This window comes from Chenopodium album, chromosome 18 (assembly GCF_948465745.1).
Source record: "Chenopodium album chromosome 18, dcCheAlbu1.1, whole genome shotgun sequence".
Taxonomy (NCBI): Eukaryota; Viridiplantae; Streptophyta; class Magnoliopsida; order Caryophyllales; family Amaranthaceae; genus Chenopodium; species Chenopodium album.
This window is the reverse complement of record NC_137851.1, coordinates 11,367,183-11,382,868: the sequence shown is the minus strand read 5'-3', so window position 1 is coordinate 11,382,868 and position 15,686 is coordinate 11,367,183. Positions and strand designations below refer to the sequence as shown.

The following is a 15,686-nucleotide window of genomic DNA, read 5'->3' as shown; positions in this document are numbered from 1 at the left end:
AGTCTACTACTATTTCTTACTTATATATTATTATTATTATTATTAGTATTATTATTATTATTATTAATGGATTACTGAAAATTAGTTTATAAAAGTAAGTATTAATTGTATAAAAAGGATGTATATTTAAGTTGTTCGTGTACAACTAGTTTAGAGTTTGTATTCTATGTCTTTGGGTTTATTGTTGAAGAGTTATTGAATAAAAATTATTGGTTATTGTAGGGAGAGTTTCAAGTTCGTAATTAGGAGTTTCGTACTTGTGTTCAAAGATCAAGGTACGTATTCGTGGCTAGATCTTTAACTATGTGATTTTATATGTAAATATGTTTTATGTTTTTAAATGATGATCTATGTTTGAATGTTGAACAATGATTTATAAATGTTTATAATCTAAATTCTATAAGCATGTTTCAATAAAAACTATTGTTCGATCTTAAATATTTAAATGCATTATGAGCTTGTTTGTTAACTTACTTTGTTACCAAATTGTTTAAAAGGGGAAATGTTATCATTTTAATCATCCCATACATGGGAATTGGAAGATTGATTTATCAAAGATGTTTATTGGATTTTTCTTGACTCCCACTATGCAGAGATAAATGATAAGACTATGAGCTTTGTATGATTTAGTCTTTCCTCGAGTATAGACTATACAAATGAGTTACTAACTTGAGGGGTGTGCACACTAAGGTTGAGAAAATTGTTTATGAAATGGTTGATTATTCTACCTTTATTGAAAAAATACTTTAGAGAATTATAAATTTTGGGATGTTTTCCCAAATATAAAATCTTGCCTATGGAAAATTCGAATAATCATGTTTTATGAGAATTATATATTTCGAAAGAGTGTTTAATCAACTAAACTAATTTACGTGTTTAGTACTTATATGTACTTAGCGTTTTGCTAACGCGTATTTCTCTTTTGTTTTGGCTTGGCCCTACTTATCATTTATGATAAGTAGATAGGTGATGACGATGACTCAACGTGAGCTAAATGTTGCATCGGGGATGAAAGGCAAAACCTCTTAATTAGTCTAGGTTCACTATTATGAATTAGTATGAGTACCATTTAGATCTGTGTTTCAAAAACTATTTCTATTTTCAATGAAAGCTAAGCTGTATTTCTTCCATTGCAAGTCTCTGTTTTTAAAAGCCTTACGTTATCACGTGGCGGTAATGCTCCTAAGCTACTCTCTTAATCATGTAATTTGGGGGTGTTACATACAAAAATCTAGCTATTGGGTAAAAAAAACAAAAGATTCATATCATGTTCAATTAATTATATTCATCAATTAGTGTGCAACTCAAATAAATGAATGGTTGTATTTGCTATCTTAAAACTATTTGACTAATGTTAGTGAAAATATATAGCATTAAGGTTACCCCTTAGAATCGTTTCAATGAATAGTTTATTACTTATTCAATTGTTATAAATTATACTTACTGACAATAAAAGATATTAGGAAAAATTGCCCTAATTAATCCCAACTTTGCTCCGTCCGCCAATATTAACTCCAACTTTCGTTTATTTTTTATCACTCTCAACTTTATACCCTATTAATTTTTATCACCCCTAACCGGTCATCCAACTTGATATTGTAAGTTACCAGACACGTGTCCACACGTAATAGGTCCAAAAAAATTTAAAAAAAAATAAAATAACAAAAAAAAACCCAACCCTTACCCAGCAGCAGGGTGGTCGGGGCAGCCCTACCACCTCCGGCAGGCTGGCTGCCGCCGGTAGGAGGACCCCTGCCGTTTCAGCAGCCGCAGCTAATTCCGACCACCAACCTTCTCCCTTTCCAGTTCCCCCGCCATTTTCGCCCCCTTCTCCACCAGATTTCGCACCTCTATCTCCTTCCCTGTTCGTTTCCGCTCCCTTCCCCACCCGATTTCACCATCCTTTCCTTTCCCTGTCAACTTCCGGCCAGACACCTTCCATCCCTATTGAATTTCGACCACCTTTCACCATCGAATTCCGACCAGCCACCGTCCTTTCCTCGTCAATTCCGGTTTTGGTGCACGAGAGAAAAGAGGGCTGCTGCTTTGGTGCGCTTGTGGCCGTGGAGAAAGTGGAGCAGGGGGGACGGTCGATGCTCCGGGGGAAGGGGGTTGGCTGGTTGTAGGTGGTTGCGGCTGTCGTTGGGTGGTTTTGTTTTTTTTTTTTTTTTTAATTTTTTTTTTATTTTTTATTTTTTTTTTTTACTTTTTAACCAATCAGGTTGCGACATGTGTACAAGTAATCCCAAGGCAGCATGATTTACCTCTTCAACCGGTTTCAAGTCACTTGGGGGTGATAAAAATTAATATGGTATAAAGTTGGGAGTGATAGTGAATAAATTGAAGTTGGGATTAATATTGGTGGATGAAGCAAAGTTGGGATTAATGGTGCAATTTTTCCAAGATATTAATGGTCAAAATTTTATATCAGCATACGTACCTAGGCAAATGAAACACTTAAATAAAAACGAAGGGAGTATCAACGCAACAAAACACGAACACAAATAAAGCTAAGGCTCATCTAAAACTCATCCATTTATGACCTGTTCTCTTCAGATTATTTTCAGTTCCAATAAGTTGAGTTCAGTTCAGTTCAGTTCTTAATTTCCTTCTCTCAAAAAATATTCAGCTCTGTTCCAATAAGTTCAGTTCAGTTGAGTTCTGTTCAGTTCTTAATTTCCTTCTCTCATAAAATATTTAGTTCAGTTCAGCTCCAATAAGTTCAGTTCAGTTCAGCTCAGTTCAATTAATCTTAACAGGCCCTTAAAAGGCTAAGGCTCACCTAAAACCTATCGTTTATATTGAAAACTCGAAAACCCACCATTTTACACAATTTACAGCCTGCAATCCAAACCTTTAAAATTTTACGGAGTACATTCAACATTCATATATGGTCAAAATGATGAAAGCATTTAAGATTCCAGATCATTAGTAAAAATGGCATTTTCTCTGAAATAACATGACTATCTACTGTTTACTGCCAGAAAATAACAAACAACTCATGACTCATAGGGTCTCATACTAAGGTGGTATCTTGGAGTTAACAAGGTGGCAGTTTGCATTTTATTTGTATGTAACATAACAAAATTTACCAGTGAAGTACTTACATATTAGGGCTCCACAGTGCATTATTGCTGCACTGCACTTCATAATGTACAATAATATACTGAATCTCAAATGTCAGAAATTACTTTATATGATCACAAGAAAAGCTTAAAGTTAGCAGAATAGACCCCACATATATTCAATTTCAAACTAGGGAGTACTACAAAAACTACCATCAGTTGGTATGGTATCTCTAAAATGTTTCCTTTTTTTACAGCCTTTTACACCACATGGTGAAAATTTTAGATATCTGATATTTCTCCTACAAAGTACTACTAAATCTCTTGATGATTCCTAGCTTGCAATAATTGGTACCAAAATATACACATTTCATTGTTTTTTCTTGGGTCTAGTTTTAATATTACTAAAATATGTCTAATCACTGTTCTGGGATATTACTTCGCCGAATTTGAGGAAAAGCTGGGCATCTGAGGTGCTCATTGTAGGGCAGTTGACCATGTGGGGAGCTTTGAGGTTAGCATACTCGTTCATGTACAAGGGCATCTGCGATGGTGGGAGCGGTGGTAATGGGTTAAGAGCTGCTTGTTTGACTGGCGTTTCTGGAACGAAGCTTGTGAGCACACGGGTAACTTCATGCATTGTGGGGCGATCACCGGGCTGTTTCTTGGTGCAGAGGAGCGCGAGTTGGAAAACCTTCTTAACAACTCCAACATCTTTGCATGTGGCTGTGATCTCTGGATCAACTGTTTCCATGACTGCATTATTTGCTGCCTTGGATAAGATCTACAAATTTTTGGTGTAAAATTGTTAAGAGGTTATGTAACAATAGATGACGCAGAAAGAAACTAACTTAAAGACACTTGGGAGTAGTGGAGTACTACCATGAAACAACGAGCCAATAAACATCTCCACATCAATAAACTTTTAGTTTGAAACAAAATTTTACAATCTACCACACAAGCATCACATTCCAACAGACGAGGAAGGAGTCAAAGAAAGTGGATGTATAGAATTTTTAAGGTGATTAAAGCTATCTACCACTACGCAAACTTCTTTGTTGGACAATGCAACTTATGCAAGTATATATAAGTACAATATAAAGAGCATATATAAGATACTCGTAGTCTTTTTATCTAATTGTGAGATGACAGTTGACAATTGGTCAATCCCAAAGATTGCTTGTACTAAAATTCTTGGAGATATGATTCATATTCCCCTTGGTTGCTTTAGTTACTAATCACGGGAACTAGCAGATGCGTGACCAAAAGCAGTGTGGGTTAATTTAAAAGATGAGGCTGATATGGTAATGAAATTGTTTTTAAGGCCGGGAGGATACTAATGTGAGCAAAGTAAGAGTAAGGCAAGATGTGAATTGTGATTCAAGGAATGGAAGTCATTTTCATCTCATTCAATATGCATACACGCGTGATTAAAAAGGACAATGGAACATTAAACATAGAGGAGATTAAAGATAGACCGCTAAACTGACCAGATGATGCAGATTTGATTCATTGTCTACAGCTTTTCTTCCAGTCAGCAACTCAAGTAGAACAATCCCATAGCTGTAAACATCAGACTTCTCAGTGAGCCGTGAAGTGCGAGCATACTCAGGGTCTATGTATCCAATTGTGCCCATCACATAGGTTGATGTGTGGGACTTCGAGGCGCACACACTCTTGGCAATACCAAAGTCGGTGAGATGTGGTTCAAAGTCTTTGTCAAGTAAGATGTTAGATGACTTCACATCCCTATGGATTATACGTGGGCTGCAGTCATGGTGAAGGTATGCAAGCCCCTGAGCAGCTCCCAATGCTATTCTAAGACGTGTATCCCAGTCCAGCTTTTTCTTCTTTGCGTGCCCTAGGTAAAAGGTAAACCAAAGAGAAGAAAAATCAAAACTTAGTCCAGCACTATTAAGTGCAACATGGTGGTGCAAATCACTCCATAATTCAAGTAGAAACAGGAAATACAATGAAAATGAAAGGAAGAAACTAGCCGCACAACGACTGACGAAAGTGCCATCATTTTTTCTAATTCTAATGTCACCCTTTAGTCATGTAGAATTAGTAATAATAACATTCATTAAGTGAAGGTGCTATAATTTTTTTTTTTTTTTTTTTTGAGGCATCCAGACATCAAGTTAATGCTTGTCATCAGAAGCATAAATCTGAGCAACATTATTTGAAAGTGCACTAATAAAAGCAAATGTGACAAGGAAACTAAGGGGTCTAACTGACCAAGTGAGGGGAGGAGCCTAGACATGAATAAAGGAAAAGAAAAAAGGGAACACAGCCTTAACAGATACAAAGACTTGCACAGAAGGAAAAATGACAAAAAGTTACCATGAAGAAGGTCCCAGAGACTCCCATTATCCATGTAATCGTAGAAAAGTAGGTTTCCAGATGGGGAAAGGGAGTATCCCTGCAAGCTAACCAGGTTCCGATGCTTTATACTCCCAACTGTCTCAAGCTCTGTCTCAAATTCTTTTAAAGATTGAGGGTAGTGGGAGTAAAGCTTTTTGATAGCCACGGGTTTGCAGTTCTTCAGCACACACTTGTACACAGTACTGGAGGCTCCATAGCCAATGATGTATTTTTCACTTAGGTTCTCTGTCATCCTCATGATGTCATCATATACATGAAGTGCCATGTTCATGTGAAGGATCACTAGCTTTGGTGAAGAATAACTGACCACAGCTGAAATTGGGCAGTAATCTTGCGTTAAACAACTGAAGTATGAGAGAACAAGCAACATGGCAATCTACTATTCTACTAAGTTAAAAATTTCAAGCATTCAACCATTAGATGACACATTTGGTGAAAAAAGAGAAACAAAAATCTTACTGTTCTATTTAAATATATAATAAATGATGCCCATCAGTAACATCAGAGTATCAGACAGATGTCACAGACCTACTCACCATTTTCTTATCCTTAATAGTTTTAGTGTCCAAACAAACCTACTGTAACCTTATCAAGATGGATGACCCCTATCAACCTAAATCAATGCTACAGTGCATCCCTTTTTAAAGAATTCCCACTGAATTCCAACCCCCAAAACAAGAATTGAGCTGTAGTTAAGGAATATGGCTACGTTAAACTCGTGGAGCAGTATCGAAAGTAACCTGGTTTCTCCATTGAACCATCAAAAAATGGAGCCGGTTTTTGAGGACGGCAAGCTGCAACTAGAATCATTAAAAGAATCACAAGTCCGCCCAAAGCAATCCCCAAAATGGCTGCCTTCGGAATGGAAACTGCAAACACACCAAAAGAATATGAGAGAATAAACAACACAACTCAAAGTACCCTTCAGGTTAAATAAACATAACAGCAACTCATTCAAGGAAAAAACAAATGCTCAAGAGAAATAGTACACGGGTTACTATGAGAACAGGAAACTTCTCATAGGTAAAATGAAATATGGAATGATAAAGTTACAGATTACAATAACACTAGGAACCGCACAGTTTCAATTAGAGGATCATGTAGAAAATCCCTTTTGTTCACAGATATCGCCATTTGTAAGTGTACCACATGGATGGAGTTTTATTTTTCTTATCCTGTATTCAACTTAGAGAAGGCAATACGGAGAAGGTAAGGGTTGAATTGGAAACTCGTCAAATTCTACATTGAATTACACCCTGACAGAGAATTTAAAGTGAAAGGATTTTTAAAAGCTTTAAATATTGCTAAACAAGAGGGTTTCCATACCGATCTTATGGTGAAGAGCTACAGAAATATTTAAATAACACTATACAATATGCAAACCATGAGTAGTGACTACAATATGCTTTGAAGTTGAAGCATTTACCTTTGCTAGCAGTAGGGGGATCATGACAACCTGAACCACGCCAGTATCCACATAGATTAGGGTTTCCGATGAAGCTGTTAACAATGGCAAGAAAGTTAAAAGATAAGAACATGAAAAGAGCAGAAGAAATTTTGTAAAATTCCAAAGAAAACCCAGCACAAAAAAATTGGTTTACATAAACTGATACATATACAAGCCTACAGGGGCAACAGCTTTTACCTATTTGGTGAGAATCTTGAAAAATTGTTACTTGTAGGAATGTCACCGACTAAGTCATTGTACGACACATTTCTGCAATAAAACACATAAATTGATTAGCAATTGACACAAGTCAACAAATAAGGCATATTTGAATAGAGATGCCTTTAATTCTTGAGGAAGTTGGAGAGGGGCATAACAAGAAGACTTCAAAAGTAAAAATCTTGGTAAAGAACCTACAAAGTGGCAAGGCTGAGACAATTCATCAGTGACATCACATCTCCAGACAAATTGTTATATTCCAAACTCCTGCCATTATTTTGTCATAAAATATGTCAGAAAAAATAGCAAGAGCATAGAATTAGAGTTATCATCAGGCAAAACTTACAGTGAGAACAAATTCTGCAGCTGACCCAACTCTTGTGGGATGGTACCAGCAATATGGTTACTAGAAAGATCTCTGAGACGCACGGGAACATTTCAGGTCAGGAGAAACAACTAATCTAAAAAGAGTAAAATAGACTGCAGATAGGAGGTATAAACTCACATGTCCACAATACTCCTGAGATTTCCAAACTCAGCTGGTATAAATCCACCTATATGGTTTCTGCTCAAGTTCCTACATTACAAAGAACAAAATGAGCAACATTAATGAACTTTTTAAACTTTGAAAGGATTAGTGTCACCACATGGCGAAACATACAGCTTAAGAAGATGCTCCAAGTCCCCAAGAGGTGACGGAATGGATCCGCTGATTATGTTGTCAGAAAGGTCCCTGAACATGATCAAAATGTACATAAATATCATCCTCTATAGGAAACAAGTAAGATATTTCAAAAAGTGAGAGTGCACATAGAAACTCACAGCGTATCAAGATTCCCCATTTTAGAAATCTCAAGTGGAATGGGTCCTTTTAACTTGTTGGATGAAAGGTTCCTAAAGATTGGCTCCGCCAAGTTGATAGGGTTAGAACTCGAAAACTAATACTAGATTAAATAATTCTACTCACTAAATTCTCACTGAGTCAAATAGATTAAACACTCACAAGTATGTCATACTCTCCAGCCTTTGGAAGGCAGCTGGGATTGTTCCATTTAACTTGTTGCCATGCAGATTACTGTCATATAAAAAAAGATAAAAGTTACCTATAGATATTCCAAGACATTAAATAGTTCCAGGGACCAACGTATTGAATGTAACTCACAGGCTATTGAGATTAGCACAAGAACTAAGGTTGCCAGGAATGGGTCCTTCAAGTTTGTTGTTGGCAATATTCCTATAAATAAACATTGTGTAAGACACTTGGAAGTGATGTGAGCAACCTTCTCTCAGCAGAAATTAGTATGATACGACTTACAGGTCAAACAAGTCCGTAAGCTTCCCCAACTCTGGAGGAATATGTCCAGAGAGCTTGTTATCATTTAGTTCTCTATCAGATTCAAGGAGAAATGACAATGTTAGTAATGAGTTGAACATATAAATACAGCTAGAATCCAGGAAATTGTGACATAGAAATCTGGCAATTGTTGATTTCATGAACACATACAAGTAATGAAGTTTTGTCATATTTCCTAGCTCCGCAGGTATTGAACCAGTTAACTTGTTACTATGCAAATACCTGCAAAATACAAAATTTACTCAAACAGCCCATAAAGCAGATTGACAAACATTAAATAGCCAGGAATTGAGTGGGTACTAACAGTTTCTCGGTATAGCTCAAATTCCCCAATATTGGAGGGATTGTCCCAGTCAAATGATTGAAGCTTAAATCTCTGGGGGGGGGGAGGCAGCAAATTAGAATGATAAGAGTGAATGGTAACAACCATGAAAAAGGTACTCCAAATATTCATATAGAGCGCTGGATTCACTTAAAGGAAGACTTACAACACTGCAAGTGCCTGCATCAAGCCAATAACTGAAGGAATTTCCCCCGAAAGTTGATTTCCTTGCAAAGACCTATCCAAGGAGTGTGATTTGGTTAGAACTTATGTTAATAAAAACCTCTATTTAATCAATTAAAGAGATGAGATTGCATCTTCATACAAAGTTGCAACTTGCAAAAACCCTATGTTGAATGGAATCTCCCCAGTAAGTTGATTGTATGACAGGTCCCTACAGAATGATTAAGATAAACTCCTTTCAGTGATTGAGCCACAGAGGAAGTAAACATAAGATATCTTAAGCGAAGGTTAGTGACATACAATACTTGGAAGGGAGTACAATTGCCTATACTCTGGGGGATAGTTCCAGTCAAACTGTTGTTTCTAACATCACTGCAAGATTTAGAATAAATCATGATATTAAAACACAAATAGGTGACAAAAATGCTTAAACTCCCTATAAAGCCAACATTATAGATGACTTACAAGTACCACAACCCAGTTAACTGGCACATATCAGGTGAGAGTGATCCGCCCAAATTGTTGCCTCGAAGCCCACTAAATATCATTGAATATATATTTCATTAAGTAGAAATAATTTGTTAATTGTCAAATCTTTAAAATAGACAATACAGCCATACAAGTAGCCATAAACTTGCTCTAAAGTAGCTTTGACAAAAAGCTGGTATACTTACAGATATTGCAAAACCTCATTCCAATATATAAGCCTGGGAATTTCCCCTGTCAAAGAGTTCTGGGCCAGGTCTCTGTAGAAAATCGGTGAATCAGTAGTTTAGTCAAATGTTGAACAATAAGCACACAATTGCAACTCAAAAGACAAGTTAAGAGCTTTACAAGAGTTTCAAATTTGGAATCTGCGAGAGGGTGGATGGGATTGGGCCTGTCAATTGATTATTCTTCAAAATCCTGGAAGACAATAGACATGTAAAATAAGGGAAGTTTATTCATCAAAATAACAAAGCAGCCAGTTCTTCAGAAAATCCCTTACAATTCTTCCAATTGCTTCAACTTTGATACTGAAAATGGTATATCTCCATAAAGCTCATTGAATGACAAGTCCCTAAGATCAGATGTTCATCAAATTGGTCATGATAACCTTGGCACATAAAACAGTTGGAAGAGCTAGCCTCCTAGGGTCCAAATAATGAAACCAACGCCCAATATTTATTTAATATAATAAATCAAACATACAAGTATGTCAATGAAGAGCAATCACCGATCTCATCGGGTATTTGTCCTGATAGCCTGTTTCGACTAAGATCACTGTTCAAAATCCATCACATTTATCAGCAATCAATCATACAAGGTAAGGAAAAATGGAAAAGTATAGCAAAAGGTGGTACGATGTACATTGATAGCAAGCTTTTAAGATCTCCAATAGCCGGTGAAATCTCTCCATCAATATTTAGCCCTGAAATATTCCTAGATAGATACCACCACCCAAAAGGCAGACAAACATTATAAACTTTACCCAACAAACAAACCCAGCATGCAAAACAACCAAATATAATGATAATGACTTGGCATGACTAACTTAATAAGATAAGAACAAGAAGCATAAATATCATGTCTGCATTAGTCATCACATTACTAGCTCAAATTACACTATCGATGTGACTACTAATTCCGGCCGAGCCAAACGGGGAAGAAGATACAGTTAGAAGACTCACAAGGCGACGATGTTGAAGGTGGCATTGTCACAGGTGACCCCTCTCCATACACAGTAATCTGATGATGGTGAATCTGACCAGTCATATAAAACATTATCTACGTCCCTAATTGACTTCTTAATCTCCAACAGTGTTGCACCTTTATTAATCCCAAAAGCAAAAACAAGTTAACAACTTAATTAAAGAAATAAATTCATTACACTAAAATAAAATGATTAGACAGAAAAAGGCATCTCACCTACCCAAATAAAAAGGGAAAAAAATAACATAAAACTTTGACAAATCTAAAAAGCAAAGATAGAGTTAAAAATCACTCTCAAATGATAAGACTAAACATAAGTACATCCTTCTCTTAAAAAATTAAAATAACGGCTCAAATTGTTGTTACCTATATCAACGACAATTATACCCCCTCTTATATAATATAAATTCATCAAAAGTCAATTTATTTAAAAAAAAAAAAAAAGTAAGCGGATAGAGCCGCAAAGCTAGTAACATAGACGGGATTTGATCCGAGTCTTGGGTACGAGTCGTACGATTAATTAAAAAGATGATTAAGGACAAAACAAGAGGATGATTAAGGACAAAAAAAAGTGACATTATTATATTAATCACACATAAAGTAGGTAAATTAACTATGTTTAGACAAAGACAAAAAAACAATTAAAAAATGATTTCAGATGAAGATTAATAGAACATACCATCGTCAGAATTCACAGAACCCAAACTACAGAGTAGAAGAGAAGCTAGAAAAACCCAAGCTGGAAGACAATGCCGCCACTGTTGGAACCCACATAAAAATCCCACCTCCATTTTTTCAATTTTTTTTTAGCAAAATTACTTAAAAAAAAAAACCCCACTAAAAATTCCGCAATTTTCTGGGTTTTGTCAAGCTCAATCAACCATTTCTACCCAGAAAAAATCCCACCATTTTTTGAACTTTTTTTAAAATATCCACTAAAAAAACAACAGAATTCTGGGAAAAATGAAGTTGAATCAACAATTTTATCAACTGGGTTTTCTAGTTTAAGAGAGAGAAAGAGTGAAAACAGAGTTAAGAAGAAGAAGAATCACGAAGAAGTTGCCAATTTAATCAATTGAGAAATTCTCTCTCATAAAACAACAAACAAAAATCCCCATTTAAACACAATGTACATTGCATTTCCTCCTCTTCAAATCTACCCAGTTCCCAATTAAATTTTGTAGAGATAGAAAGAGAAAATTATGATAAAAGGAAGTAGTCACTGTATAATTAAAAAGAAGAAAAAGACTAGTTTTTCAGCTCTGCAAAATTTCTGGGTTATTATCACACAACACAGCTAGCTAGTACTCTGCTTTTTACAAATTTTCTCTCTCCTCTAAAACTCAGACAATTGTATTAAACTTGTAGTATATAGGGGAGCTCAGCTAGTAAAAATAGCAATAAATAAATTTATTTTTTCTGGGTAATTTTTTATAATCAATTTTTTTATTGAATATTGAGAGGAGAGAGAAAGAGAGAGAAGTCGCTTTCTTGCTCTGTTTTTTTTGGGGAGGAGAGAGAGAGGAGTCTGAGCATCTGCAGACGCCACCCTTATTACTACTTTTTCGACTTGACAGCGATCCTACTAACTTTTTTTTTTTTTTTTTTTTTTTTTACTAAACAATAAAATTCTTAGCTAACCAACGCTTTTGAAACGTTAAATAAGTAATCGTATTAAAAATAAGTACTCATATTTTTTAAAGAGGTTTTCCTTTCAATTTGTATTAATTCTAACATTAGGGTGTTCACAAGATTTAATACTCCGTATAAAGTATTGTTAGTAGGAAATAAAAATAATTAAAAAAAAAAGGTAATATACGAAGTAAATGGGATTAGTAGAAAAGAGAAATATTAAAATATTTGTGGAAGATGGGTTAGTGGAATAGAGAAATTACAGAGTAATGATGGGTCCTTTCTAAATATAGAAGAGTTGAAATTAATATAAAACGCATGAAAAAAGAAATGTTGCGATTAATACGAAAGGAAGGGAGTGCTCCGTATTAATCTAGGAATGCATGTTAAAATATGAGTGGGTCGATTTAATTAATGTTCCTTTTAATTCAATATTTTTACTTTTAGTACTGTAATTTTATCCAATGTCTCCTAACGTTCATTGATTTTTGCCTTTTTCTAAATAAAATTAATTATTTTAGAAAAATAAACTACTCCGTATTGATTTTGAACAATAAATAATTTGCTGTTTTAATGAATAACTTTATGGAGATTGGTAAAATTGAAATAATTGATTTAGTATAAGGTTTGGGTAGGGGACTAGGGATAGTACGTAGTAGAGTGTGGACAATTTTCTCACCATTTTTACATTTATGGTTTGTAGCATTAGTTTGATAGTTATACTTTTGCCCATATTTTTACCACGAGTCCATGAGTACTTCTACCTCTCTTGAATTTATAGGCTTATGGGTCAATTTGTACCAATAACTACGATTAACGGATTAAGTACGGAGTAATTATGTTTGTGCATGTAGCTGAGGAAAAAAAAAATTACATATTGTACTTAAATATTTCTTACTCGTACTAATCAAATTACATTTTTACAGATTAGAAATACTGGACAAAAAATTTCACGATCAAATATTTACCATTAGAATAGGTCTTATTTGATTACGTAGTATTTTGTGTTACACCCATGTGGGCATGTGGCTATGTTTCTATTTGATTAGATTAAGAACATGCTCTCTTCAGCTTAATTTCAGTTCACTTTACTTTACTTCCTAATTTCCTTCCCTTATAAATAATTCAGTTCATTTCAGTTCAATTCAGTTCAGTAAATCAGAACAGAGCCTAAGAGAATGTTTGATTAGAGTATTTTTTGGGGGTGGGAATGAATTCAATAAAACCATTACATGGTTAGAGCAACTCTAAAGGCAAGATGCCACATAATCTTTTAAAATAATTATCATTTGAGCTCCAATAACTAACTATTAGGTTACTATTTAAAAAAACCATACCTCCTTAATTTATGTTTTAAAATTTTATTTTATTTATTCTAATTTATTGTATTTTATCAGCAAGTTTTTTTAAAGCAAATTAGCTAATTTGCTTGACCAAGTTAATTGCATTTTCTAGCTCCAATGGTCAAGCTAATAGCTATTTAATATTATAAACAAGTCTCTAGCTACAACCATTGGAGTTGCTCTTAGAAGGTTTAGATAACAATTATCATTACCTAAGGATAATGGTTTCCACTATTTATTACCTCTTTAAAACCTAAGGTAACAATTTCCCTTATCCTTTTCAAACAAAAAGAACGATGAGTTATATATAGTTAAGTGATTCCTTTCCACTGTTAAACCAAACAAATGAAAAGGTAAGTGTTAAATAATTTTTTTCTCCAATGTTATTTGTTTCCTTTTCACTCCATTTCCAATATGTATAGCAAACACCCTCAATGTACGGAATATGAATTAATCTTTTAAGGACGTGGCTTTGTTTGACTTAAAGACCTTGTTTCTTTTAATCTAAGTTAATGATGTAGAAAAAAAATGGATGATGTAATACTCCTTCCGTCTTTTAAATACTTATTTCATTTCTCAATACACGGAGTTTTAGGAAAAATTGGAGAAAGTAATAATATATAGAGATAGTGGAGTAGAGAGAAGAAAAAAAATTGTAAAAAAACAAAAATAGTTGAGAGAATTGGAGGAGAGAGAATATGAAATTAATAAAATATGATTTATGTTTGGTATACTAAGTGAGAGAAATGAATTAAATATTATAAAAGCTTTCCAAAGAAAGGAAATGGAGCAAGTGTTTAAAAACGGTCAGAAAAGGAAAATGGAGCAGGTATTTAAAAACGGAGGGAGTACTTTGTATGTCTTATATTTTGTATAAACTACGTACAATTGATACACGGAGTACTTCTTAATTTCGTATACAAACTAACAAGTATATTGCTATAAAGTTTTAGGGTGATTTGGTTTGATCCAAAGAAAAACAAAAACTCGTGAGAGAAAAACAAGTGAGGGGACTGATATAACAGCTTCTTTCCAGCTTAATTTTAGTTCAGTTTAGTTCAATTCCTAATTTCCTTATCTCTTAAACAATTCAGTTCACTTCAACTCCAATCAATTTAGTTCAGCTCAGTTCAGTAAATCAGAAAATGCCCTAACTCAATATCAAATTATTTATTTTATCAGGTCACCGTCGATCATGAATAAGTTTGATGCGAGTCTTAAGCTCAAAATCAAACTTGATAAAATTAAACAAAATCATGACAACATATTCAAATAAACTAAGTAAAGATAAAATAATTAAATTTAAAGAAGATGAATTTCGAGCCTAATCAATTTGAATCAAGCAAATTAAAGCTTGATACTCATACTCCATGATAGTGTATACTACCTGTATTATTATATGTAGGGCCTGTTCACTTCAGTTTAATTTTAATTCAGTTCACTTCAGCTCCAATCAGTTCGGTTCAATTCAGTTCATAATTTCCTTATCTCATAAAATATTCGTTTCAACTCTATTCAGTTTAATTAAATTTAGTTTAATTCAATTCAGTTTAATAATTATAAACAGACGCGTGGTAGTAAAAATAGGTTAAAATTGGAAGGAAAAAAAATAAACGCAATACAAAGAGATACTTCGTATTCAAGTTCGAGTACTGTAGTGAGTAAAAATAGAGAAGCTAGAAAAAGGGTGTGAGGGGATATGCAGTTATGCACTATACAGCAAAGAGGTGGGACCTAGAAAGGTCCAAATCAAATCAAACAGTACAAAATATCCAGAAATCATACTCCATCATTTTTGTAAAAAATAAATAAAAATATTAATATCATCAAAAATTATACTCCGTATATATATATATATATATATATACATTTTTTTTTTTTTTTTTTTTTTTTTTTTTGTTTTTTTTTGGTGACGGGAAATGATATTGTGAGTTGGGGTGGGGTAAATTTACTGTATTTACCAGCTTTGGCGTTGTGTTTACCACTGGGAATTATGCAAAAGTTACTCCACTCTTTTTTCTATCCTTCCCTCGGGAAGGTCACT

General features: G+C 34.3%; 1 protein-coding gene across 1 annotated transcript; it reads right to left on the bottom strand.

Moving 5' to 3' along the window:
* Nucleotides 1–3,225: 3,225 nt before the first annotated feature.
* On the bottom strand, nt 3,226–12,107 carry LOC145591481 (LRR receptor-like serine/threonine-protein kinase ERECTA). Its single transcript, XM_081647943.1, has 27 exons — nt 11,347–12,107; nt 10,646–10,784; nt 10,326–10,397; nt 10,167–10,238; nt 9,964–10,035; nt 9,810–9,881; nt 9,650–9,721; nt 9,441–9,512; nt 9,276–9,347; nt 9,118–9,186; nt 8,959–9,030; nt 8,775–8,846; nt 8,621–8,692; nt 8,432–8,503; nt 8,279–8,350; nt 8,120–8,191; nt 7,939–8,010; nt 7,778–7,849; nt 7,622–7,693; nt 7,463–7,534; nt 7,315–7,383; nt 7,096–7,167; nt 6,877–6,950; nt 6,191–6,319; nt 5,409–5,762; nt 4,556–4,926; nt 3,226–3,849 (listed from the first exon to the last, which is right to left on the bottom strand). The coding sequence occupies exons 1-27, from the start codon at nt 11,456–11,458 to the stop codon at nt 3,481–3,483; spliced, it is 2,982 nt and encodes a 993-aa protein (XP_081504069.1). The 5' UTR covers nt 11,459–12,107; the 3' UTR covers nt 3,226–3,480.
* Nucleotides 12,108–15,686: the final 3,579 nt, after the last annotated feature.

Excerpts from the sequence above, each read along its gene's own strand:
- LOC145591481 (XM_081647943.1), bottom strand. The coding sequence starts at position 11,458 with ATGGAGGTGGGATTTTTATGTGGGTTCCAACAGTGGCGGCATTGTCTT. Across the intron at positions 9,187-9,275 it reads TGTACTCCCTTCCAAGTATT|GGACCTGTCATACAATCAAC; the intron begins GTATGTCACTAA and ends ATCATTCTGTAG. Across the intron at positions 6,951-7,095 it reads TCAAGATTCTCACCAAATAG|CTTCATCGGAAACCCTAATC; the intron begins GTAAAAGCTGTT and ends CATTGTTAACAG.